The 27,277-nt window shown below is 39.4% G+C and overlaps 1 protein-coding gene across 10 annotated transcripts in view; it reads right to left on the bottom strand.

Annotated features, from left to right (window-relative positions):
• arid1b (AT-rich interactive domain 1B) overlaps window positions 1–27,277 on the bottom strand; it is a 416,405-nt gene that overhangs the window by 358,747 nt on the left and 30,381 nt on the right. For 6 of the 10 annotated variants that reach the window (XM_072265352.1, XM_072265356.1, XM_072265355.1 and 3 more), the window contains exons 2-3: window positions 21,023–21,124; window positions 18,255–18,461 (exon numbers count right to left, since the gene is read on the bottom strand). The exons of 1 other annotated variant lie outside the window; for it this stretch is intronic. In XM_072265352.1, the coding sequence (XP_072121453.1) occupies window positions 18,255–18,461; window positions 21,023–21,124 (309 nt within the window). The remainder of the gene's footprint in view (window positions 1–18,254; window positions 18,462–21,022; window positions 21,125–27,277) is intronic. 3 more of the 10 variants (XM_072265353.1, XM_072265358.1, XM_072265360.1) reach the window with 1 other exon arrangement.

Genomic DNA, 27,277 nt, shown 5'->3' with positions numbered 1-27,277 from the left:
CTGAAGTATTCATCAAGGACCTCCCCTACCTCTTGGCACTTTTTTCTTTTTATCCTGATCGGTCCTACCCTCAACTCCAATCATCCTCCTGTTTTTCATGTACATGGGTACACACATCGCTGTGGGCTAACCTTAATCCTATTCGTTAATACCTTCTCATGTCCCCTTCCAGCTCCCTTAACTAGCTTCATTAGGTGCAGTATGGCATCTCATCTACTTGGGTGGTCCATGGTTTACGTCAGGAATCCTTCCTGGATACACCTTAACAAATTCTGGCCATCAACAATGTTTAAGTCATCCATAACAACAACCCCGTAAAATTTTTGCCTCCCAATCCACACCCCAGTGTCTGTTGCTGTTGGGGGATCTATAGAATCAAAGTTCAAAATACTCACAATAGAGTGAATGCTCCCTTTCAGTTTCTGACATCCACACGCATACACACACTCAGTACATAATCCCTCCAAGACATCTTCCTTTTCAGCAGCTGTGATATAATGATTAGTAATACTACTCCTCCATCTCTTTTATTGCCCTCCCTGACCCTTTTGAAACATCCAAATCCCAGAACATCCAGTAGCCATTTCTGCCCCCGTGGCAGTCAAATCTCTGTAATGACCATGACATCATAGTTCTCTGCACTGATCAATGCACAGTTCCAAATACTGAGCATTGGGTGTTTGATTACAATTCAAATTTCCAAAGTTAGAAATTATTTAAAGTCTAAATGTTTACATCGACAATTAGACGAATTTAATCTTTAGTCCCTTTATTGTACTTAAAATGACAAAGATCCACTAGTCATAACATAGAAACCAAGCCAAACTTCTCTCCCTTAACCTTTTTACTCTGACCCAACTTTGAAAAAAGTTTCTGTGGCTTGATAACAACATTTTCTTTAGCTACCATCCAAAAAAAAAGTAAAGTGAAACTAGGGAAACAGAAGTCCAGTTAGCCCAACAGGAAATGCCATGAAAATTCTGAAATCACAATTAAGAACACAGGACTGCAGAAATTTTAAACTTTTAAAGCAATAAACATGGTTTGATGAAAAAGTCTCAGAGAGAACAAAATACTTTCATTTAACCAAAAATAAGTAGAAGGACATTTCATTTAAGAAACCATATGCCCAAATATGTTTTAAGAAACTAGCAAAAAAGGTGAGACCAAGAAAATTTTGACACACTTTTAGTGGAAAAAAATACATGTAAGAAGCCCAGATTTTAAATGGAAAAAAAAGGTGTGGGGGGGGGGGGAGAACACGTTTGAAGGTAGGTAAAAATATTTAAAAATTATTAACATTTTAATTGACAAATGCAATTAGATAATAATATGCAGTTTGTTAATTTCAGTCAAATATTTGGTCACTTCAGCCAGTGCCTGTCGCCACTGCGGAGGGAGTCAAGTCAAACAGTATGTTCCCTTACCATGCATCACACAAATCTGAACCGGACTATTTGCATTTTCCACTGTTATACAGCAAAGCATCAAGATCATGAAACAATGCATTCAACAAACCTATAATGACAATTTTAATCAATTATAATCCCTTTTTGATCCATACCTTTATATCTATCCACACTGGAAAATAATATAAGATCCAGTGAGTGAATTATGATAAAAAAAATTCAAATATCTTTACAATCAGGTAGTTATAATTTCATTTGTAAGATAGGGTTGTGATGCTTTCACAGGGGTTGTATATACTCACATTGCACACGTCGCACTGATGCCATTGCCACAGCCACAGAAAGTTATGGATTCAGGGAAGAAGGAAATAAAAATCAGAAAATAAAGAGACAGCAATCTGATAAAGTTCTGCCCCTGACCTTGTGAAACACTGGAGATTAAGCTACTCTAGAGGAAGTGTCATTTTTATTAAATAATCTCATATACAAACTCTTGTTCCAATCAACTCTTCAATTCTATCAAAGGCTGCTTTCATGTGATTTTAGCACAAAAGCAGCAAAAAGTATTCCAATAAATGTCAAAAGTTTAAACTTCGAAGTTCTAAGTAAATTTATCAAAGTACATACCTATCACTATACTGTACATAACACAGATTCATTTTCTTGAGGGCATACTCAAATACAACAACCATAATCAATGAAACATAACCAGCATGCAAAAGACAACAAACTGCAAATACAAAAAGGAAGAAAAAAAACAATAATAATAAATAAACAAGCAAATAATATTGGGAACATGGGACAAAGAGTCCTTGAAAGCAAGTCCATAGGTTGGGGGAACATTCAAATGATGTGGCAAGAGGAGTTAAGTGAAGTTAATCCCTTTGGTTCAAGTGCCTAATGGCTGAGGGATAATGATTGCTCTTGAACCTGATGGTGAGAGTCCTGAGGCTCCTGTACCTTTTATCTGATAGTAATAGTGTAAAGAGAACATAACCTGGGTGGTGGAAGCCCCGTATAACAGATGCTGCTTTCCTGCGACAATGCACCATGTAGATCTGCTCAATGGTAGGAGGGCTTTACCCGTGATCAACTAGACCATATCCAAAACTTTTTGTAGGATTTTGTGTTCAAGGGCACTGGTGTTTCCATAACAGGCTGTAACGCAGCCAGTCAGTATACTCTTCACCACACTTCTATAGAAGTTTCTCAAAGTTTTACGTGTCATGCCAAACCTTCACAAACTTCTAAGGAAGTAGAAGAGCAGCCGTGCTTTCTTTGTAATTGCACTTACATGCTGGGCCCAGAGCAGATTCTCTGAAATGATAACACCAATGAATTAAAAGTTGCTGATCCTCTCCATCTCTGATCCCCTGATGAGGACTGGCTCATGGACCTCCAGTTCCCTCCTCCTGAAGTCAATCATCAGTTCCTTAGTTTTGCTGACATTTAAGTGACAGCTTGTTGTTGTGGCACCACTCAGCCAGAGTTTCAATGTCCCTCCTATATGCTGATTCAAAGTACGTTTATTATCAAAGTATGCATATTTTATACAACCTTGAGATCTGTCTCCTTAGAGGCAGCCACAAAACAAAAAAAAACACAATAGAACCCATTTAAACAACCTGATGGCATGAACATCGAATTTCTTCTTCCGGTGAGCAAACTCCCCCCTCCCTCAGCTTCCTTTATTCCCCCTGGGGACCCCTCCTCCTTCCCTTTTTCCTCTTGTCCATTCTCCTCTCCTATCAGATTCTTTCTTCTCCAGCCTTTGACCTTTCCCATCCACCTGGTTTCACCCATCACTTTCCCCTTCCCTCACCTTTTTTTATTCCGGCATCTTCCCCCTTCCTTCTCAGTCCTGAAGGGTCTCGGCCAAAAGTGGCAATTGTTTACTCTTTTCCATAGATGCAGCCTGACCTGCTGAGTTCCTTCAGTGTTTTGTGTCATTGCTTCAGAACTCAAGTTCATGAAAAGTTAGTTGCAGGCCACAGCCTCAGTTCAGTGCAGAGATGAGAAACCTCGCCAAGCAGCGAGATGAAATTCAGGGCAGAGATGAGTAAACCTCATCGATCTGAACACCAGCCCATTCCTCACCTCTGACCCCTGAACACCATGACCTTTTCAATCTGCCCTGGCACTTAAATCATGTAAACCTCAGGTCATTCCTCTCTCTCATACCCTGCCGCTTCAATACACTCTCGGTCCTGAGCACCACTGCTTTGATTCAGCCCATATCTGACCATTCTAATTTGGCTCAGCACTTAAATCTATCAAACCTCTGGTCTTTCCTCACTCACAGGTGTCTGGGCTTCGCCTCACCTCTGTCGCATTGAATTACCTCCAAGACTGCTCCAGCAATGGCCAAGTATTGGCCCCAACTTGGCTACCATCTTTGATTTAGCTTACGACAGTGGTGTCGTCAGCAAACTTAAATATGGCATTGGAGCAGAGGTCTAAGCACACTGTCTTGTGGTGCACCTGTGGTGATGGAGATTGTGGAGGAGATGTTGTTCCCAATCCAAACTGACTGGGGTCTGCAAGTGAGGAAATAGAGAATCCAATTACACACAGAGGTGTTGAGGTCAAGGTGTTGAAGTTTACTGATTAGTTTTGAGGGATTTGATAGGGCTTTCAACAAATTAATGGATTAAAAGCACTTGTTAAGGGCCCGCTGGTGGCGCAATGACATCGACGCCGGTTCCGGGAGCGGAGGTTCCCGGGTTCGAAACCAGTCGGGCCCACTCCCGAGTACGCTTTTCATCCATGCCAGGTTGAGTGTCGAGATCGCAACTCGACCTCGTAAAATAAAAAGGGAAAAATACTGCGAAAATGTCTGTGTGAGGAGTGGTGTGTCACAGTCTCTCTCTCGCTCTGCACCTTGTAAAAGCCATGAAAAAGACATCATTACGGACGCACGCTCATGCACAAAAAAAAACAACACGTTAGTACTCAGGTCCAATTGTGCTGAAAATTCCTTATTAGCTATACTTTGTTAACCTGATGCACTTGTAGGGGATGTGTGCTGAACTGGCTTCCAAAAATGAACATCTAACTGCCATCCATATTCCTCAAGGCAACCGTCAATGAGACAAAGTTGTCTGCAACTGGGCATCCACCCAACAAAGGAGCTCAGAAACTGCGAGCATATGGAATGCTATCCAATGTGCAGGCCAAAGAAAACCAATGCTCCAAGCACCAACAGTAAATATAACAATTAACAGCAAATCTCCATAATCCATGTCCACTTCCAGGAACAGAATTCACTGTAAGCAGGGCCCTGCATGTCTTATTTATTCAATTTTTCATAGCAGTTAATTTGGTGCTTGCTAAATGCTTTTTTGAAAAGAAACAAACCTTCCTATTTTATCTCTGGAAATTCTTGTTCAACAGTAAAACACTGACAAAAAGGAATTGTTTATAAAATCAAAAGTTTTGAAGGGACTCACAAAGCTGCTGACCACCCTAACGTAAAACAACTGATCATGTATGCCCATGCACTATTTTCGTAATTCACTGTTCACCTTGCCAACAACCTCGTCTTCTATTTTCTATTACCAAGATATGTAGTAATTTTCCCATGTTTTGTACCATTTTTCTTTGATTTTCCTGTTGGTTCCCCTGCCTCGTATTGCAGGGGAACTAACTGGTTATATAGTACTGTACAAAATTCTTAGGCTTTACATTAATTTTTTAGATGTTTATTTTTTGTCTTCTGCATTAGTGTGTCAGCAGTACATCAATTTAGATTTCCAAATATTTCCTAAAAAATTAGAGTTTTTTTCTATTTTGTTAAAGAAATATACATTAATAGACCACTTTTCAAATAAAATTGATTACTTTGTAGGTATATAGCCCAGTGCAAGATAAAACAAAGATAACAGGAGCTAATGATTAATGACATAATGAATTGAATGAATTAAACAAACAGAAATAAGTGCAGAAGGAATCAAACTGGGTGAAGAACAACCAAACTAAAGGTGAGGTGTGGCAGATATGACAATTTAAACTTCACATCATCTATTCTTACAGCATGGCAAGAGTGAGCATACAACAAGACACAAAGTGGTCAGCCTGCATCAGCAAGGTCTCCGCTAAGCAGAAATTCCATGACAGACAGGAGTTTCAAGATGTGCTGCCCAAGCTCTCTTGAAGCACAAAGAAATGGGCAAGTTGAGGATCAGAAACGCAGTAGTCGGCCGCAGAAACGGAGTGCAGCAGATGAGAGATTCATCAAACTGACATCCCTTCTCTGTCTTCGAGGCCGATATCAGTTTGTTTTTCAGGAGGGTGAATCCTCGCAAGGCAGCAGAACCCAATGGAGTACTTCTGCCAACTGGCGGGTGTACTCAAGCACAATTTCACCCTCACTGCTATGGTTGGAAGTTCCAACCTGCATCAAAAGGGCAACAATACCAGTGCCCAAGAAGAGTAATGTGAGCTGCTTTCACGGCTATCATCCTGTAGCACCCATATCTACGGTGATGAAATGCTTTGAGAGATTGGTCATCTCTGGAAACAACTGCTCAGCAAGGACCTTGACCCACTGTAATATGCCCATCACCACAATAGGTGAACAACAGACACAGTCTCAATGGCTCTTCACAGGGCCTTAAATCACCTGGACAATATAAACATCCATGTCAGGATTCTGTTTGTTGACCATAGCTCAGCATTTAACACTACAGTCCCTCTGCACTTATTTCAGTTTATCAACTCATTATGTCACTAATCCTTAGCACCTGTTATCTTTGTTCAATCATTCTTACAGTCCTGATAGATGAGCTACAGAACTTGGGCCTCTATACCGCCCTCTGCAAATGGATCCTTACCAAAAGTCCACAATCTGTGTAGATTGGTAATAATACCTCCTCTTCGCTGACTATCAACACTGGTGCACCTCAGGGATATGTGAACAGCCCATTGCTCTACTCTCTCTATACCCATGACTGGGTGGCCAGGTATAGCTCAAGTGCCTTCTATAAATTTGCTGATGATGCAACCATTGTTGGCAGAATCTCAGATGGAGAGGAGGCAAGAGGGCATACAAGAGCAAGATAAGCCAGCTAGTTGAGTGTTGTCGTAGCAACAACCTTGCACTCAAATGTCAGTAAGACCAAAGGAGATGATTGTGGACTTCAGAAAGGTTAGTATAAGGGAACATGGACCAATCCTCAGAGGGATCAGAAGTGGAGAAAGTGAGCAATTTCAAGTTCCTAGGTGTCAAGATCTCTGAGGATCTACTGGCACCAACATATCAATGCAGCTATAAAGAAGGCAAGACAGCAGCTATATTTCATCAGGAATTTGAGAAGATTTGGTTTGTCACTAAAACAGTTAAATTTCTACAGATGTACTGTGGAGAGCATTCTGACAGGCTGCATCACTGCCTGGTATGGGGCAGCTACTGCACAGGATTGAAAGCTATAGAAAGTTGTAGAATTAGTTAGCTCATCTTGGGTAATAGTGTCCATAGATATCTTCAAGGAGTGGTGCCTCAGAAAGCTGGCGTCCATTATTCAGGACACCCATCACCCAGTTCATGTCTGCTTCTAATTGTTACCATCAGGAAGGAGATACAGAAGCCTGAAGACACACACACAGCAATTCAGGAACAGCTTCTTCCCCTTTGCCACCTGATTCCTAAGTGAACATTGAATCCATGAATACTGCCTCACTTTTATTATTTCTGTTTTTGCACTCTTTTAATTTAACTATTTAATATCCATGTTTACTTAGCAGCTGAAGTACAATGCAATTCATGATATAGAAAAATAATAAGCAAATCAATTACAGTAAGTATATAACTTTCACGACATATGCTGGTGATATTAAACCAGATTCTGATTTTGATTCTATATTTGGGATTACCTAGCGAGACAGAAGCAATCAAGACACCCAAAGTCTGCAGAAGAACTGTGGCAAATTCTAAGATGCTTGGAACAACTGACCAGTTGATTTTCTTAACAAACTGCACGACAGTGTATCCCAAGTGAATTGATGCAGTTTTAAAGGCAAAGTGTGGTCACACCAAATATTAGTTTTGTCTAGATTTTTTTTAAAACTGTTTACTGGTCTTTATAGTTTTTTTATATTTATAAACTTTTCATTATTTTTGAAAGCAACTTCACTTCACAGAATTTTTTATTTACACGTGCCTAAAATTTTTGCACAATACTGTTTTTCATTCACATTGTAGTTATTTGTGAACACCTCATTTCTTGGTACTCCTTGTCAAGACAACCTCAAAGTGATCAGTTCACAAAACCACTTCCAGCAGTTCCTTACAGGCTGAAAACAGTGAAGTTCTATTGTACGCATTCCAGCTTCAAACTTCATAGTTATTTTTCAATTTTACATTTAGAGTTGGGATTTTTTGTTTTTTTTTATCCTCATTTTTCACATCTAATTATCCTGATGGGGCATGATGTGGATGCACGTGCTTAATGATGACCAATTAACTTCCAAGACAAACAAGACTATTCCAGTACCTGAAAATTTAAGCAATGTTGCCAAGTGAGTTAGGACAGATCTCCAAAACACCAAACATCTCATACTCAAAAGCACAACTCAGTAAGAGTATGAAAGCCACACAAACAAAAATGATCACAATTCTAAATACCAAGACAATATGAACGAAGTAATAGTTGAGGTGCTTCCTATCCAGATACAGGTTTCCCCCACCATCCAAAGGTACAGCATTCCTATGAAACGGTTCGTAAGCCGGAATGTCGTAAAGCGAAGAAGCAATTACCATTTATTTATATGGGAAAAATTGTGAGCACTCGCAGACCCAAAAATAACCTACCAAATCATGCAAAATAACACATAAAACCTGAAATAACAGTAACATATTCTAAAAGTAGGAATGATATGATAAATACACAGCCTATATAAAGTAGAAATACTTTTCCACAATCATTGCCTGCACTGTTCTCCGTAGCGAAAATCTCACGCAAGTGCTCTTGGCAAAAACACTGTGCAAGCAGTCTCCAGTAAGCTATGAAGCTGCCAAATCATACCAAATAACACCTAAAAATACACAGCCTATATAAAGTAGAAATAATGTATGTACAGTGTACTATCACTTACAGGAATCAGGAAGACAGCTTAACACACCATCATCGGTGTGCACAATGAGTTGGAGGTTGGGGTGGTGCAGTGGCCCCCACCCTCTGGACCGCCGATACCGATCTGCGAAGAATGCAGCTATCCTGCGGTGGCCAGGACGCACCCAGCACATCTTTAAGGATAAAAAGCCGAAATAAACAAGCTAATTAATTAGGTGCCACCCGGCACGTAAATGTCAGCCCAGATCAGAGGCGACAGAATCGGCAATCGCCTCTGATCTGGGCCGACATTTACGTGCCGAGCGGCACCTAATTAATTAGCTTATTTATTTCGGCTTTTTTTCTTAAAGATGTGTTGGGTGTGTCCCAGCTACCACCGCATTCTCCGCAAATCGGTATCTGTCTGCGGGTTGGGGTGGTGGGACACTGGGGTGTCATCTCATCGTCGATCAGGGCAGGCAGGTCATCTACTTCTATGTCTGCCTGCCTCGATATCAAAGGTCAAGGTTCGTCATCTGCTGAAGGCTTGTTTGACTGCTAGACTCACGCATTTTTCTATCATACAGTTCTTTGTAAGCACGCAAACCATCTTGCAAATATGCCCCAAACCGACATACCCTTTCAAAATTAAAGTCGTACTTTATCATTGCAGTGAAAATCTCACACAGTTGCATCACGTTCAGTTCCTTTTGATTGTTATCCTTTCCTCTTCCAATTGCATCAGCTCTTCATCTATCAGTTCTTGGTCATGGGATGCCAAAACCTCTTCAACATCATCTTCGTCAGCTTCCACAAGCCAAACTCACTTTGTCCTTACTTCATTCACCACGATCGAAACACTTAATTATGTCTAGTTTTATGCTACCTTTACGAGCTCTTCCAGGCTTTTCTGATACCTTAGAACTCATCTTGCTAACGGCTGCTCACAGGCAAGTCTTTAAGCAATGCCGGCGAGAATGCAGTTCCGAATCCGGGGGAGAGCCGCTGCTCGGGGGGGGGGGGGGCTGCTTTTTTTTTCACGCGCTGCCTTTTTTCCTATCAGTGAAAACACCTTCTGTTAGTGAAAACAGGGAACTAATGTATGTCTTTCGTAACAGTGAGGTTTCGTAAAGCGAACGTTCGAAAAGCGGGGGACGCCTGTACAGGGTGGAGATAGAATAGTGATCAGCCCATTCTGAGCCTATCATTTCAGTTCTGGGCAAGAAGCACTGAGAAAAATCACAATAAGATTGGACAAAGTCAAGGCAGTTTTGAGGGGAAAATTGTGTTTGACCATTCTAAGAGAATTTCCTTAAAAGGCAGGAGAGAACATAAGAAATAGGAGGAGTAGGCCAAATGCCCGTCGAGCTGGCTCCACCATACAATAAGATCATGGCGGATCTGACCATGGACTCATCTCCACCTACCTGTCTTTTCTCCATAACCCTCAATTTCCCTACTATGCAAAAATCTTCCAACTTTGTCTTAATATATTTACTGAGGTAGCCTCCACAACTTAATCGGGCAGAGATTTCACAGATTCACCACTCTCTGGGAAAAGCAATTCCTCCTCATCTACATGCCCCAGTTCTAGAACCACATATTTTATTTTTCCCAAAGAGATGATAAAATATACAAAAAGGGTACAAGGAGGTGAGGTGTACATTTTAGCTCAAATGGAGGATTGGTTGAAGAACCGAACACAGTGGGAAAAGTCTGCAAATCTGATAATGCACTGTTAAAGAGAATGTGCCAAAGGAATTAGGGGGCACAAGAGGTAAATGAGAAATTAAGCTGCAAGGATAATGCAAAAAGTCTGCAAAAGTTATAAGAACAAGTTAAATGGACAAGGTGGTGAAAGATGATGTAATGTGGAAAAATTATATGGATTATGATGTTTTAGTGACTGTTTCAAATTTTAAAAATCAGAAACTAGTAAAGGTGAAACCTGGTGTATTTTCCTGGTGTATATCCAATTTTGTCAAAGGAAGAGAGGCACTCACCCATTTTACAAAGGTCTGACATGGTAAAGCCAAGAGATAGTTTTTCCCAGCTGTAGAAACCAAAACTGAGCAGCAGTCTCAGGAAAATGAGGTCTGCCATTTAAATTTGAGAAGGTAATTCTATAAATATTTAGGAATCCTTTACCTCAGACGGCCGTGGATGTTCATTTATTGAATATATTCAAGGCTAAATTCAAGATTTTTCTGACACCAAATCAGAGGATTTGAGGATCTGACAGTAAAATAATCCTGTAGCACATGAACTGTCAGAACTTTACTGAGTGATGGAACAGACTGATGAGGCTGCATGGCCAGACTTTTCTTGCACCTTTTGTTCAAGTGCAGTTTCTGATCATTATCCATTATCATTGAGTCAAGGCAGTGTGTGAACATTAAAGTGGGCTTTAATTGTCTGAAGGCACAACATCAATACTCAGAATATAAACATGACTGATATTTAGGTAATTTATAACTGGATGTCAGTTTAAAAAAAATAAATCAGTACCTTCAGGAAAGAAAAATCCCAAATGAACTCCCTGTGCCTACTTCTTAAAATCAGACAGCTACAGGACAATGGTTACAAGCCTCACACCAGGTCACCCAGCCTTTCCAATAATAAATAGTTTATAAACATACTGCAAAGATGGGGTGGAACAGCTCAAAGTGGAAGAAGCATCTGGAAAGCTGAAGTCACAAGTCACCATACACTACACATTTTTCATGCAGTTGACGCACAAAATATTCAATAACTGGTAACTGTAAAGCAAAACAATAGATGCTGGAAATCCAAAATAAAACAAAACACTGGAAAAGCTCAACAGGTGTTCAATATGAATGAAGCATTACCCGTGTCCCTTCCCACAGATGAGACTTGACCTGCTGAGTTTTTCCAGTCTTTTCTTTCAAATCAATAACTAGAATAGCAACTGTATTTTAAACTTAAGAGTAATTAATATTTATTAAATAGACCTGTAGCCAGTTTAAACTCAAATAAACCATGAACTGACTACAGGAAAGCAAATGGTTACATTTACTGTCAATTTACACACTATAGGAAGAGTGTGGTTGGAGAGCAGAATATTCACCATGTTAAAAATGAACTGCTGGAGGAAATCAACAGGTCAAGGAACATCTGTGATGGCAAAGGGAGAGTCCATATCTTGGTCCCCAACCTCCGGGCCGCAGACCGATACATTGTCGCGAAGCATGCAAGGGTGCAGCGGTAGCCGAAGCACACCCAGCACATCTTTAAGAAAAAAGCTGAAATAAACAAGTTAATTAATTAGGTGCCGCCCGGCACATAAATGTCAGCCCAGATCAGAGGCGATTGCCAATTTCACTTGCTCTACGCAATGTTCACTCCTCTTTCCAGAGCGCTGGAGCCTTTAGCTGTTCCATTGTTTGGTCAACGTAAACGCCAGCCCAGACAGGCTGAAAAGACAGGGCTGTCAGGATCGAGGTGACATGTTGAATCTACACAAACTTCTAATAAAGTAAAGGCACTGCCATGCTTTCTTTGTAATGACAGTTACGTGCTGGTCCCAGGACAGCTCCTCTGACACTTTTCAGAGAGAGAAACGTCATCCTTAATGTCAAAGAATTTAAAGTTACTGATCCTCTCCACCTTAGTTCCTCTAATGAAGACTGGCTTCTGGGCGGCACCTAATTAATTAGCTTGTTCATTTCAGCTTTTTTCTTAAAGATGGCTGGGTACGCTCCAACTACCGCTGCACCCCTGCATGCTTCGCGGCCCGGAGGTTGGGGACCACTGATCGAGACTACATCATAATGCTGCATGACCTAAGGAGTTCCTCCAGCAGTACACTTTTTGCTGAAAATTACAGCGCCTACAGTCTCTTACATCTCCATTTCACCATATTAACTGGTTTCACTGACTTTAGTTTTGGGGGGGTGGGTGGGGGGAACATTGAATAGGCTGGGATCATCTTCTCTGGCTGAGGGGTGGGCCTAGTGTATAAACTAAGTGGCATAGATTGAGTGTGGAGTCAGAATTGTTTCCTGATGGTAAGGGTATCAAAAACAAGAAGGGTGCTTAAGGTGAGAGGGAAGAATTTTAAATGGGATTGAGAAGCAAGTTTTGTTTATCTAGCAGGGGTGGCCAACTTTTTACATTCCAGGCCTCAATTTTCTCACTCAAGTTCAGATGCGCCATACAACTCTTGTACCCCCATTCAATTCTTGTAAAAAATGTTAATATAGAATTTGTGTGTGAAAAAATTGACGCATGGAATGTGAAAAGTTGGCCACCCCTGATCTAGAGATGCCTGGAACTTGCTGTCAAAGGTGGTGGAGGAGTACACACTGAAGAGACATTTAGACAAGCATAGATGAAGTCTAAAATGATATGGAGACAGAAAATATGCAGATTCTGTTCCACTCTCCCTCCCCCATCTCTTTTCCCCCTTGGTTTCACCCATCACCTTCCAGCCTCTGTCCTATCTTCACCCCACTAAGTATAGCTATATATGGGCAATCTTTCCTGTTGTCTGTCCTGATGCTGGTTCAAAACCCAAAACATCAGCTTACACTTTTTGCATCTAAAGGTGCAAACTGACATGCTAAGTTCTTCCAGCATTTCATGTTTTTTTTTGTAGAAGGATATGGAGTTCAAGTAACTGGGATTCGTGAAGATGGACTTAAAAAAAGGTCAGCACTGACATGGTGGGCCAAAGGGCCTGTTTCTGTGCTACACAACTGAATGAGTTTACTGGTTTGCACGTTATGGCACATACATAAAGATTATCAGTACAGTTTTGTTAACAAGATTGTTTTTTGTTATTTTGGCATTTCATCTAACCATTAATGATATATCAGTAGATCATGCAAGCATGGGCCCCAAACCAACATCCCCAGGGCAGTCATACTTGACAGCAGAAAACCAATATCTCAACTCCAAGACGAGCTTCATAATTACACTACTGATTAAAGCTCTCACTGCTCACCATAATTGCTCATCTTTGGGTCTAAGTGCCTTTTCCTATCAGTTCCAGGAAATTTTCATTGCTTCGAGTACACCATCCCCAACTCATTTTCCTCTGTGTTGATTGGTATGTGGTTGAGCATTTCTAAACAATCCACACAAGACTGAATTATTTTAAAATTGGAAACTTAGCGTTAGCATATATCACTGCTTTGCAATTTGAGTATTTAGAATTTTAAAATATGAACTCAAAATGCTATCGCTCAAGTATACATGATTTTTCATATTCAGACAATAACTACTGAGCAAGACTGTCATTTGTCAAACTAAGAGTTTACAGCTTACATTAGAAAGGAAATACCTTAACTGTTTCAAATAGTCAATTCAAGGGTACGTGAACAAAGGAGGTTAGGACACCATCTCATTAAGTTAAACTAAAATGAATTTATCCAACATTTGAACTTAAAATCTGACTTGAAGCAATCTCCGTTGCCACCGTCTTATCCATGCTATTCATTATTCCACCTCAGGTACAGACTTCAGGAGCCAACGAACTTTTATTTAATGCTACAGCATACTATTTACTTCATTTAACAGATCATTATTCCTCAATATGGAAAACGAACCATTTACGCAAAGAGTAAACCACTTGAGGGGTGAGTGGAGCAGCGGCAGAGTGCAGTAAAGCAATGGGAGATGACAGCTGCAATTTATTAAAAGAAAATTGAGAGGTGAAGTGTTCAGTTTGCAGCACTTTGCATTTGGATGACCAGGCTAACCAAATATCAGACCAACAATGTTGAAACATGGCATTGAAAGAATAAGGGTGGGGTAATATAAAAAATATACTCTATATTCCTATCTCAAAACAATTTCATTTTTACTCCAAGGGATGAAATCAGGATGCACTGGTTGATTTTCCAGTCTGACAGATGCACAGTACTTTTTAAATTTTGAAGATAATTAATATTAATGGAACAAAATTGATTTTCCTTGCCATGATAAGCACTTACAAACTTTGTGTTAATGAAGTTCCTCAGTGGCCCATTCCCAGGCATCCAGTATAAACCCTGACCATAAGTGGTGCCTATGTTGAGTTTACACATTCCTGGAGATTTCTGTTGGATGCACTGGCTTTCTCCCACATCACAAAGATGTGTTGGTAGATTAACTGGCTACTGTAAATTGCCCCTAATACAGACAAGTTTACAAAAGAAACAAAGGGGCACTCAATAGGGATACGAGGAAGATTAGCTTTATAGAGAAACGGAATGGGACTGATTTACTTGGAACCAACATAAACAAAATGGCCTCATGTACCAAATATCTGATGTTTTCGGATATTTCTACTTTATTCACTTGACAAAATTTTAAATCACCATACAACTGTTTCAGCTTTCACCAATATTCGGTATTTCTCATTGATTACATTAAGTACATAACACATTAAGTTAACCTTGCTTCAGCAAAAATCACCAGTATCAACACAAGTTTTGACCAATATATGTTAAAATAGAGTTACTGTAGATGAAAATTTGAGCCTGAAATTGAGCTGAAATATACAATCATAAATTACTGGGCCCAAACCTAAAAATCAATACCCAATAGTTATATTTAATAAGATTCTTAAAAATATACACTGATTTTTAAAAGTTATTAAATGTTACTTATGACTGTAATGTTCATTATAAGAAATAGGAATATAAAAAATAGGAGCAGGATTAGGCCATCTGGCCCGTCAAACCTGCTCCGCCATTTGACAAGATCATGATCCTGATCCGGCCACAGACTCAGCTTCACCCACCCGCCTTTTCCCCATAACCTTTAATTCCCCTATATCAGCTTGCTTACTGATTCTGGAAATTAATTAAATTTACTGAACGCTGCTTCTTCTCAAACATACGTAATGAATAGAATATTAGTCCAAAGAACACAAAGCCTCATTTAAACCATACATTGTAAAATACTTGACAGACCACACTATATTCGTATTTTGAAGGACATAAATACTCAGTTTACCAGTTAAATTATAAAGGCAAGGTAGAAAATGTTACATTTCATCTCTTTTTCCAACCAGAGAGACAACTTAAAAATTCAAAATTACTCTGGACATCAAAATTAAAGCCAACCAAATAAACAAATTTCATTCATTTAAAGTATTAAACTACCAAATAGATTCTAAAAAAATAAAACCAGCTAACATAACCAGTGTTAATAAAATTAAGATCACACATTCCTAGACATTTAACATGAGTAATATTAATACCTTTTATTTGGCAATAGAACAAAATGCCTGAGACAATTAATACTTATTAAAATGCACTACCAACGCTGCACAATTCATCATTCCAAAATAAAAATTATCACACGTAAATATGAGATCATAGTATTGTTAAATCAGCACTTTAAAAAATTCAACTAATGCAAAATATATCCCAACAGCCAAAACTTGTTTTTTTTAAATGTCAACCTTAAGGTAATAAAATTTAAACATGTACAATATGCTATGAAATTTCTCAGTTGAGTCATTTGTAACATGGAATGCTATCTTTGGCCCATATTATTTTTGCAATTTCAACAAAATAGATCATTACACTCCTAAAATCAGGACTACTATAGAGGAAAAAAATCTCGAAATGAGCTTCAGCCTCAGAAAAATTGGAATGGTTAATAAAGCCTTTAAAGAATAGAATACGCTATAAAAATAATCAAAATTTGACTTTTGATTCATGATTGTCACTCACAAATATTTCTGATCACCTTTCTGATCAATGTATTTGAAAGGGAACAGCAGTGAAAACACAGAGTAGCATTTACTGTATTGCCCTTTTAAGTATCAACTGCTTACTATTGAAGCTCCATAACCAATACATCAGTAAAAGCAGCATGCAGATGACATTAAACAATAATGCTAAAAACAATTTTATTTTGTCATTTTATAAGATAATTGCAGTAGACACTATGAATGGTCTCAAGTAAAACTCAGAGTAGTTGCTTAAATATTATTTCACATCCTTGATTGGTTTTCAACAGGAATTGCTAAAACACAATCCAATTTGGATATCAACCATTATAACACCAGTCAGATTACCTGGGAGCACTCATGATGGGTTTACATATGAAAAATTACAAAAGGGACATGAAACTGGAGGACATCTATCATCCAATGAGAATACTCAGTGACAAAGGGAGGTAGTGAAAAATGTGACAAGACAAAATTTTAAGTCATGCCATTGAACTTACCAAAAACTACTGTGCACCTGCAGACCATGAGCAAACCTGAATGCTTAAATAGAAAACTGTGTCTCAAAGTGTACAATTAACAACTGAGACCAAATAAAACATCATTAATGCTGCCTTCATATTCTCAACTTTCACAAGTCACCACACAGCAATGGAAATAGCAAATTCAGAGTCCAATCAAACTACAGGATAGTTTAAACGCAAACAACAGGAATTCTGCAGATGCTGGAAATTCAAGCAACACACATCAAAGTTGCTGGTTAGTCCTGACGAAGGGTCTCGGCCTGAAACGTCGACTGCACCTCTTCCTAGAGATGCTGCCTGGCCTGCTGCGTTCACCAGCAACTTTGATGTGTGTTACAGGATAGTTATCATTTCTCCAGTTGTCATCAGGTAACTCAACACAAATCACAGCTCCAAACCTCGTGCACTTTAAATTATTCACAGATTTGCATCCACATTAAACTACCACCAACGTGCAGAGTTCTGCTGTGAAATGATTTTGATTTGTTGTACCTTGATAGCCCAGTGAAGGTGTTTCAATTATTTGACCACTTGTTAAGCCAAGGTGACAAAAGAAAACTCATCTCATTCTAACTTCAAGTTCATGCAAAAGGCATGGCTCCTTAGCAATTATTAATACAGACAACCCCCCATCTCTCCCCCTGCCCCCCCAAGACTGCACCGCATTACCAGAAAACTGTCAATACTGCAATTTTCTGTGAAGATGAATCGATGCCATCTACATATGCATCAAGAAATGCAAATTGGAAGAAAAATTATTTGTTTTTTGCACTAATTCTATGAGAGAAAATTCTATTCCATATCTCAAATTTCAGGATGGTGATCCATCAAGTCTGTAAGGTCAAACATCCACAAGGGATTGTCCTGCACCTACCAACATTCATTAGCATACTTTGGCTCCATTTCATGTTTGAGTCACTTTCCAATCAAAGTACTCAACTGTTAAGTTCACCGTTTAATTGTAGAGACATAATCTGCCAAGTCAGTACAGTCTTTAGAAGAGAGGTAAAGGAAGTAGTTTGAATCCCATTGTCAGCTGTGTTTCAACTCATGCAAATGTGCTAGGTCCCACTTCAGAGCTAAGAACTTGAGGGGTTTCAGTAGGACTAAGGGAGTAGAAGATACCTTTGCTGAAATGTCTGAAACACCCGAAGTGTTCTCTCTTGTGAAAGGATAAGACTGCTGTTATGGGAGTTTGCTGTACATGGATTGGTTTCCATAGTTACACTAACTACACTTCAAAAACATCGAAGTGTTTTATGTGTCTAAAATTCAAAAATGCACTATTTTTTCTGATTGCAAAGTCACTGTGGACACAGAAACAGGTTCAAGACAACAGCTTTCTCCAGTACGGACTTTATACATGTTGCCAAGGCTACCTGAACATCTTCAATCACACATCGCTTATTATGTCTCATCCGCAACGAATTTGAGTTCAATCAATTTTATAACCTGTTTCCATACTTTCTCCACCAGCCATGACTTGCAAAATAAATGATGCAAAAAGAAAAGTAATTTCAAGTTGTCCAAAATCAACGTGCAAGAGTTGCTAGGATTTCCAACTTAAGTTAATAGTAATGTTTACCTGTTGCTGTGGATACTGCATTCCTCCCATGTTACTTTGATTCCTGCTCTGCATGGTCATTGGATACCGCTGTGGTGTGGGAGGTCCATATGGTTGGCCAGGGTAAGGTCCACTCTGCTGCTGTTGTTGCTGCTGCTGTGAGTAAGGATTACTATTCATCCCGTACAGCTGGGGTCTTTTCATGCCCATCTGATCAACTGGATTCCCCTAAAATGAAGAACAAAGCAAAATCATTAAATATTAAGCACCTTCAAAATTAAAGTAATTGCTATCTGACACATTACTTCAAGCAACCTCTCAGAACATCTTGACAATACAAAAGGCGGCAAATGCCTTCACTTAAATTCAATCCCTCTTCATTGCTAGGAGGATTAAATTTAAGAGCAGTGAGGTTATACTGAATAATAAGGGTACTGTTGAGGTTGCACTTGCAGTACTGTGTGCAGTTCTGCTCTCCTTACTCAAGGAAGAACATACTGGCTTTGGAGGTGATTTACCAGGTTGATGGTGGAGATAAGGGGGTTAGCTGATGTGACTGAATCACTTGGGACTATATTCACTGGAATTCAAAAGAATGAGAGAGGATCTTATCCAAATATATAAAATTATCAAAGAGATAGAAAAGATAGAGAACTTCCATTGATAGGTAAGATTACAACTAGGGGAAAAAAGCCTCAAGATCTAAAACAATAGATATAGGACGGAGATGAGGAGGAAGTGATTGCCCTAGACAGTAGCAAATCTGTGCAATTCTCTGGCCAGGGAAACAGTAGTTACCTCATTTACTACTTTTAAAACAGTTAAGTAGATTTTTGCATAGCAAGGAAATTAAGGATTTTGGGGGGGAAAGGAAGGTAGGTGGAGCTAAGTCCATGATTGTATCAGCTATGACCTTGCTGAATGGCAGAGCAGACTCAACGGGCCAGATGGTGAGTACCTGTTTGTATTTCTTATGTTATGACAAAAACCTTGTGCGTCACATATTTCAAACATTTTAGTATCTTTATCTTAAGAGGCAACAGAAAAAGTATGTGCATATGTCAGAGTACTTCATCTTACATCCCACATTCAACTACACACACACAATTATCAGCTGCTACTGTGAAACAATAAACAGAGTGAAGGACACTGTCCAGTGTGCCCAAAACTTGCAGGACTACTAGAGCAAAACTTAGTCCAGAATGAAGTGTTGCAAACTAGCACACTCTGAAAAGGTCCAGGACTACATGCCAAGGAATACAGTAAAGTAAGGTGGACTCATTTATTGCAAGGCCATATATCTTAGGGCATTCCTGTCATTTATTGCACACTAGTTGAAATGTATGCCCAAACCCTATAAACTATATGCCTTAAGATTGTAAATAATTTAACAGGAATAATGTAACCTGCTATGAAAACTTGAGCTGAAATTTCTAATACACACTTAAAGATTTTTCATGCTTAAAGCACATTTTGAAATAAACAAATAATAATTTTATGCCAAGTAATTCCAACTCCAAAGCCTTTCCCTGGCACAAGCAAGATTATGATGGAGTACATCTGCCTACTGGAATAAATGCAGCTCCAGCAACATTAAAGGAGTTCATCAAGAATCCAGGGCAAGGTAGCTGCTTGATTGGTACACCACCCAGTACACTAAACAGGCTTACATTTCTAAAAGGTGCTGGAAAGTAGTACATTTCTCATCTGTACTCTAATACAGAGTACCATCTCCTGTACCCACAACTTCTACCACCAAGGATGACATTGGGCTTTGGGCATATGGGAACCTGACCAGATGCAGGCTCCACTGCAAGAGACATTACCAGGACTCCTCTAAAATTACTTATTTCTTTTCATTATTAGGTCTAAATTTTGGAACTTTGCACCCAACTGAGGGAATATCTTTACCAGAAGTGCAGGTTTCATGGAAGTGGCTCATCAACAACTTCTCAAGAGCAATTGAGGATAGGCAATAAATATTAGCCAATAGAAACCCAGATCTCAGGAAATGATCATCTTAAAAAACAGAAAATGAAACACTCTGTGACTCCATCAGCATCAAGGCACTTAAGAACAAGTGGATTCCGTTTGGGTTACTCAAGACATCATTTAAAATTTGGTTTAAACCCAAAAATAATTTTACATAACTCTGTCTGATGTCTAAGGAAGTACATGACATGGAGATGCAAAGCAGAATACATGCACAAACCAATGATTTAGTCCAGAAATAGTATCATGATGACTAAAAACTTAGTAGCACTTAAACATAGTAAGCCATTAGTACAACCAAAAATAACAAGTGTGCCCAAAATTTTTTTCCCCATTTTTGGGAAATTGATATCAATTGTCAGGGCAGTATTTCTTGTCAATTCCCAATAGCCCTCTTTGGCCAAAACACTGCCAGTTCAGAGCCAAACACATTAAAGGTTCTACAATCCATATGCCAGCCAGACTGGTAACAATCATGAGAACATGTCCTTTGCTGCACCATGTGCTTTACTAACAATCTAGCAGTTCCATGGTTATCATTAGTGACAGACATATTGCAACATCATTTCCCCAACCAAATTATGGGATTCAAGCTCAAGTCAACAGGCATCTATCTCCTAGTACAGTAACTTAGCCACACCAAATGTTAAATTTTAAGATTTCCACCATCTACAAATAACAGAAAATGCTGGGAAGTGCTCAAGAGGTCAGTCTCTGTGGAAAGATAAATGGTTAGCATTTCAGGTCAATGAAGTAAATTAGTTCTGGTGAAAGGACGAAGCATTGAAAAATATTACCTGTTTATCTCTATACATCCGCTGAATGACTTGCTGAGTGTTGACAGCATGTGTTTGGTCAATGAAAGATTTTAAGGAGCATCTCAAAGAAGGGGTGGATAACTGTGGAGAGGGGTGTGAGGATGAGAAAAAATAATAGAAAAAAAAATCAGTTCTGGAGCACAAGGACCTAGAGCATCAAATAACCATCCATGGCAGAAGCAAATAGATCAGGAGTAATCAGGAGCCCAGAGCTAAAGCAGGGTAAGAAATCCCCCAGGGTTGTAGGAAATTAAGAATAGGCAAGAGTTGAAAACCAGAAGATGGATTTTCAAGTTGTGGTGTTGCTTCACCAGAATATAACATAAGCATGAAAGCGGTTATATGTTACAGGCCGTAATTGTAGATAAACACAAGAGATTGTGCAAATGCTGGAAATCCACAGAAACACAAACAAAATACTGAAGGAACTCAGCAAGTCAGACAGCACCTCTGGAGAGGAAAAAAGCTTTGTATCAGAACTGAAAGGGAAGGGGGAAGAAGCCAAAAAAGATGGGGAGAGGGGAAGGAGTACAAGCTGGAAGGTGACAGGTGAAACCAGGTGAGGGGAAGGCAGATCGATTGGGGAATGAAAAAGAGTTAAGAAGCTGGGAGATGACAAGTAGAAGAGGTCAGAAGACGAAGAAGATACATGGCTGGGAGGTGTATGGAGGGATATGGTCTGTGTGCAGGTCAGTGGGACTAGGCAGAAAATGGTTCGGCACAGCCAAGAAGGGCCAAGAGGCCTGTTTCTGTGCTGTAGTTTTTCTATGGTTTCTAGGTAAAGGGCTGAAGGAGGAATCTAGTAGGAGAGGATAGAGGACCACGGGAGAAAGGACAGGTCAGGAAGCAGAGGGAGGTGATGGGAAGGTGAAAATGAATAAGACGGGAGCCAGAATGGGGAATGGACAAAGAGAGAATGGGAGAAGAGTGGAATTACCAGAAGTTGGAGAAATCAATGTTCATGCCATTAGGTTGGAGGCTACCCAGATGGAGTATGAGGTGTTGCTCTTCCAACCTGTGGCCTCATTGTGGCAGTACAGGAGGCCATAGACAGACATGTTCGAATGGGAAGTTTAATTGAAATGGATGACCACTGTAAATTCCTACCTTTTGCAGCAGACAGAGTGAAGGTGCTCAAGAAAGCACCAGGTATTGTAGGTGACCCTGACAAACTCATGGATGAATTATCGGCTCACCAATTAGGACTGTTTGGGAGCCTGCATGGTGGTAAGGGAGAAGGAGGTGTACTACTTTGTTCCCTCTGCAGGGATAAGGACCAGGAGGAAGATCAGGAAAAATGGATCAGCCATGATGAAATGGCAGAGCAGGCACGATGGGCCAAATGGGCTAATTCTGTTCCTATATCTTATGGTCTCATATACAATTTGTGAACATGTAAATGAATGCAGTTTTCAGGTAACATTGTTGAGCTTCACCATAATGAGGAAAATTACAACTGCAAAGAATAAATCCTTGGCAAAACATTTTAACAGCCTGTGAGCAGTTAAAAAGCTCACTAGATGTAATTCTATGGCTGCAAAGAGGAGAGATGAACACTGACACAGACATATGCAGTCCCATTCAACTGGGCAGCGGTAGGTGGGCAGTGGAAGATGATAGGTACAGACAAAGGATGCTAAAGTCACATTACCCATGCCCCAGTCCTAGTGGACAGCGTTTTTGATTTCATTGGGAAATATTTGATAGTAATGGTGAACTAAATGGATTGAATCCTACATTTCAATCCATTTTACAAGAAAATCTGCAGATGCTGGAAATCTAAACACAGACAAAATGCTAGAGGAACTCAGCAGGTTAGGCAGCATCTATGGAAAAGAATAAACAGTGGACATTTTGGTCTCAGCCCAAAACAGTGACTCCTGATGAAGGGTCTAAGCAAGAAACATCGACTGTTTACTCTCTTCTATAGATGTTGCCTGGCCTGCTGAGTTCCTCCAGCATTTTTGAGCTGTTTCAACCCAGTTAGTTCACTACCAAGGGATGTTCAAATATTTGAAAGGCAAACAATGCTGAAGAAAGGACAAGGATTATTTTGAGAGGCAGATTTGAAGGGGAAACAAAGTGCTACAAAATTTTAGTAACCTGCATTGCCCATTGTTGGCTGGTGTGTACATGCACTGATTGACCACCTTAACGCTGTAAAATTTCTACAGTTTTATTTTTCTATGGGAATAGAACAGAGGAAAGAGAACCAATAAAACAAAATGAAATGCAAAATGAATGGAGATATAGAACCCATGCAAGTCTAACCAAGCAGAGGGCAGTGGATCAACCTGGCCCACGGTGCCCCATTGGTTCAAAATAAGTGCGTACAATAGTTCCATTTAGTACATTTTGGATCTCCCCTCCCCTTCCCACTTTCAAATCTCTTACTAGCTTTTCTTTCAGTTAGTCCTGTCGAAGGGTCTCAGCCTGAAACACTGACTGTACCTCTTCCTAGAGATGCTGCCTGGCCTGTTGCGCTTACCAGCAACTTTGATGTGTGTTGCTTGAATTTCCAGCATCTGCAGAGTTCCTTGTGTTTGCGTACAATAGTTTTACAGTTCCTTGCATGGTGGTAGCACTCAAATCCACATCAGAGGCACAAGGTTGAAATCTAGGCCAGGTTCAGAACCTCCACTGAGTGCAAAGTTTAAAGCCATCTTTTTGGGCAAATTGAGGGAGAAAAAAATCAATGCACATTATGGAAAAACAACAGAAAAATGTCTTTGACACAATGACACTCTGATCCTTTAATCAGGAAGAAAAATTGTCTAATCACTTCAGCATAATTTGCAGCATCATGCCAGGAGGAAAATGCTTAATAAACCATGAGGGGCAAGCTGTATAAATACAGTTTCTATTTAAACCCCATCAGGGAGCATACTGCTATATTTAAAATAAAATCTGAAACCATGTTTATTTTTCTTTTCCTCAAAAAAACATTACTAAGTTTATACTACATTATGCCCTCTATAACTCATAACATTGCACAAGAGACAAGTAGGAAAATGCAGGATGAGATGAGAGTGGAGAATGAAACTGATGGCTTTGCTTGAGAGCCAGCACCGACTTCAAGGGCCAAATAACTTCCATTCATGTTTCAAGAAAGTAGAATATAAACATCTAAAATACTTCAGACCGCTTTTCAAATGTTGAATTCAGCTCCATCAACTAGATGAATTTTGAAATAAAACTAATTGCTTTTATGAATGTAGTTTAATGAAATCCTGATAGAAACTAAGCAAATTCAATTTCTGGCACTGATTTGTTTAATGTAGGAAACATTAAAACATCTGCTCGAGATCACTATACTCATACCTGCCAAACCTTGAGAATGAACAATTTCACTGGCAAATAAGCTCAAATCAAGGTGTCAATATTTTTATAGAATCCAGTGACAAAACTGAGGGTGGACAAAAGGCATCAAAACCCCCTTTCAACATTCTGCTGAATAATTAGGATCCTAATGTGCCGGCAACTGGGCTTACAATTTATACCATTTTGAAAAAAAAAACACACAAAATGCCACCCCTAAACAATCCATTAAGCACGTTAGGTTTTCAACATTATTCAGTTGAATCTTAGTCACATTTAAAGACAACAGTAATTGCTCCAATAATGTGCTATTAGCCGATTCCGCAAAATTTAAACTTACATTATTTAGAACTTCTAACAGTATAACATCACTGAAATATCTCATTAGATTCGCAGAGTAAAGGCAGAGTCCTTGAAGAAACAGGTGCATTGAAAGATCCAGTGGAATTCTGAACCTGGCCAGCTCCAAGGGAGAATAAATGTTGCTACAGAAGTCAAAGGGATGCATGTGGCAATACAAAGCCTCAAATGTGGCTCTCAGAATATTTTACTTTTAACTTTCAACTCTCATAGTTATCACTTTTATCATTAGCTTCTTGGTGATCTATTTGTTGTAGCTTGTGTTTTCAACGGCAAATCTAGTAATGCACCTCCCCACATTCAATCTGTTAGTTTTATCTGACTACTTCTGATTAAGCTACGTGCACAAGGGGAAAAAGGGAACTCAATTCTGGCCGAGAAATGACTTGGATCTGCTCTAATTTGCCTACAGGAGTGACAGATGCCATCTCATTAGGTGTTCACTCAACATTGGAACATCTGAACAAAGGTGCATACATCAGGATACTCTTTATCGATTACAGCTCAGCATTCAATACCATCATCCCCCCAAAATTAATTAATAAGTTTCAAGACCTTGGTCTCAATACATCTTTGTGCAACTGGATTCTTAATTTCCTCCTTTGCAAACCAAAGTCAGTTCGGATTGGCAACAACATCTACTCCATAATCTCCATCAGCACAGGGCTACCACAAGCCTGTGTGATTAGCCCTTTGCTCTACTCAATTTTACACTTACCAATGTGTGGCTAAGCGCAACTCCAATGCCATATTCAAGTTTCCTGATGATACCACTGTCCTAGGCCAAATAAAAGGTGGTGACGAATCAGCATACAGGAGGGAGATTGAAAACCTGGCTGAGTGGTGCCACTACAACAACCTCTCACTCAATGTCAGCAAGACCAAGGAGCTGATTATTGACTTCAGGAGGAAACCAAAAGTCCATGAGCCAGTCCTCAGATGATCAGAGGTGGAGAGAGCCAACACCTTTAAATTCCCCAGTTTCATTATTTCTGAGGACCTCTCCTGCACCCAGCACGCAAGTGCAATTATGAAGAAAGCATGGCAGCATTTCTACTTCCCAAAGAACTTGCAAACATTTGGTATGATATCTAAAACATTGAAAAACTTTTGTCAATGTGTAGTGGAGAGTATATTGACTGACTGTATCACAGCCTGGTATGAAAACACCAATGCCCTTGAATGAGAAAGCCCACAAAACATCATGCTCTCTTCTTGCTGCTATCAGGAAGATGGAACAGGAGGAGTTGTTACCCTTCAACCATCAGGCTCTTGAACCAATGGGGATAACTTCACTCGCCCCTCATTGAAATGTTCCCATGACCAATGGATTCACTTTCAAGGACTCTACATTTCTTTCTCCATATTTATTATTTATTTATTTTTGAATTTACACAGGTTGTTGTCTTTTGCACACTGGTTGAATGCCCAAGTTGATGCAGTCTTACATTGATTCTACAACGGCTGTTATTCTGTTATGGATTTATTGCGTACACCTGCAAGAAAATTAACCTCAGGCTATATATGGTAATTTCTGTGTACTCTGATAATAAATTTACTTTGAACTTTAAAAAGGAGAAAGGCATACCAGTGCACAAATACACAAGGAACAGTTTTCAATTATCAAGCACATATATTAAAAACTCTCGATGTTGCTCTGAGAACCAATATAGGTCAAAAGCACTGGGGTAATGATTAATGCAAGTTAGAACATAGCGATTAGATGCTACAAATGAGACCAGGCACAAGTCTGCAGGAGTCAAGTGAAAGTTTAAAGGGAACAGACGAGGAAAGGCATGATAGGACATTGTATATGGTGAAGGATCAGTGGTCTTCTGATGTTTTGAGACTTCTAATCCAAAATAAATTGCGGATCAACCAGAGTATATCATGAATGTCACCAAAAGTCTGACTTATCCACAGAAAGATGGAAGGGAGAAGGATGGAGTTAATGGTTGGGAAACAGCTTGCGTCAATGATCAAAGACAATGCATCTTAATATTTAGCTGAAGGAAATTACTGAAAAATATTGAGGAAAGAAAGGAACACTTGCAAAAAAAAAATGTGCGGAGAAGAAACTTACTTAAACACCACTGTTCATGTCTTAAGTATTTTACAAGCAAAACTGATCGAGAAACAAATTTTTAGTAGTGAGTGAATTTAACTCAATTTTTAGCCGTGATAATGGCCCCACTTTAACATTTGGACAATAGGTTAACCAAATGTACTCTTAGCAGACACATTTCTAGAGCTATTTGATAAATGTATTAAGCTATCATGCTTTTTGGCATAAATTAACTTTATTCAGCACTACAATTTCAGCTTTAAGCCTTATTTTTCAAATAACCTTATAACCATTTGTTTATTTAGACAGTTATAAGCAAACATTCCATCAATCAGACATGTCCCATTGAAGTAAGCAACGTTTTTATTTAAAAGATTGATCACTGATTCCTTTTAATGTGGGAGTTCTAACAAACAGTGCCACAATTGACTGTCTTAACAGCCATACTTTGCTGTTAGAAATATAATGTTAAAACAAATCCCATGGACCTA

Source organism: Mobula birostris, chromosome 8, assembly GCF_030028105.1.
Source record: "Mobula birostris isolate sMobBir1 chromosome 8, sMobBir1.hap1, whole genome shotgun sequence".
In the NCBI taxonomy this organism is placed as follows: Eukaryota; Metazoa; Chordata; class Chondrichthyes; order Myliobatiformes; family Myliobatidae; genus Mobula; species Mobula birostris.
The sequence above is the reverse complement of the archived record's forward strand: the minus strand, read 5'-3'. Positions and strand labels throughout refer to the sequence as shown.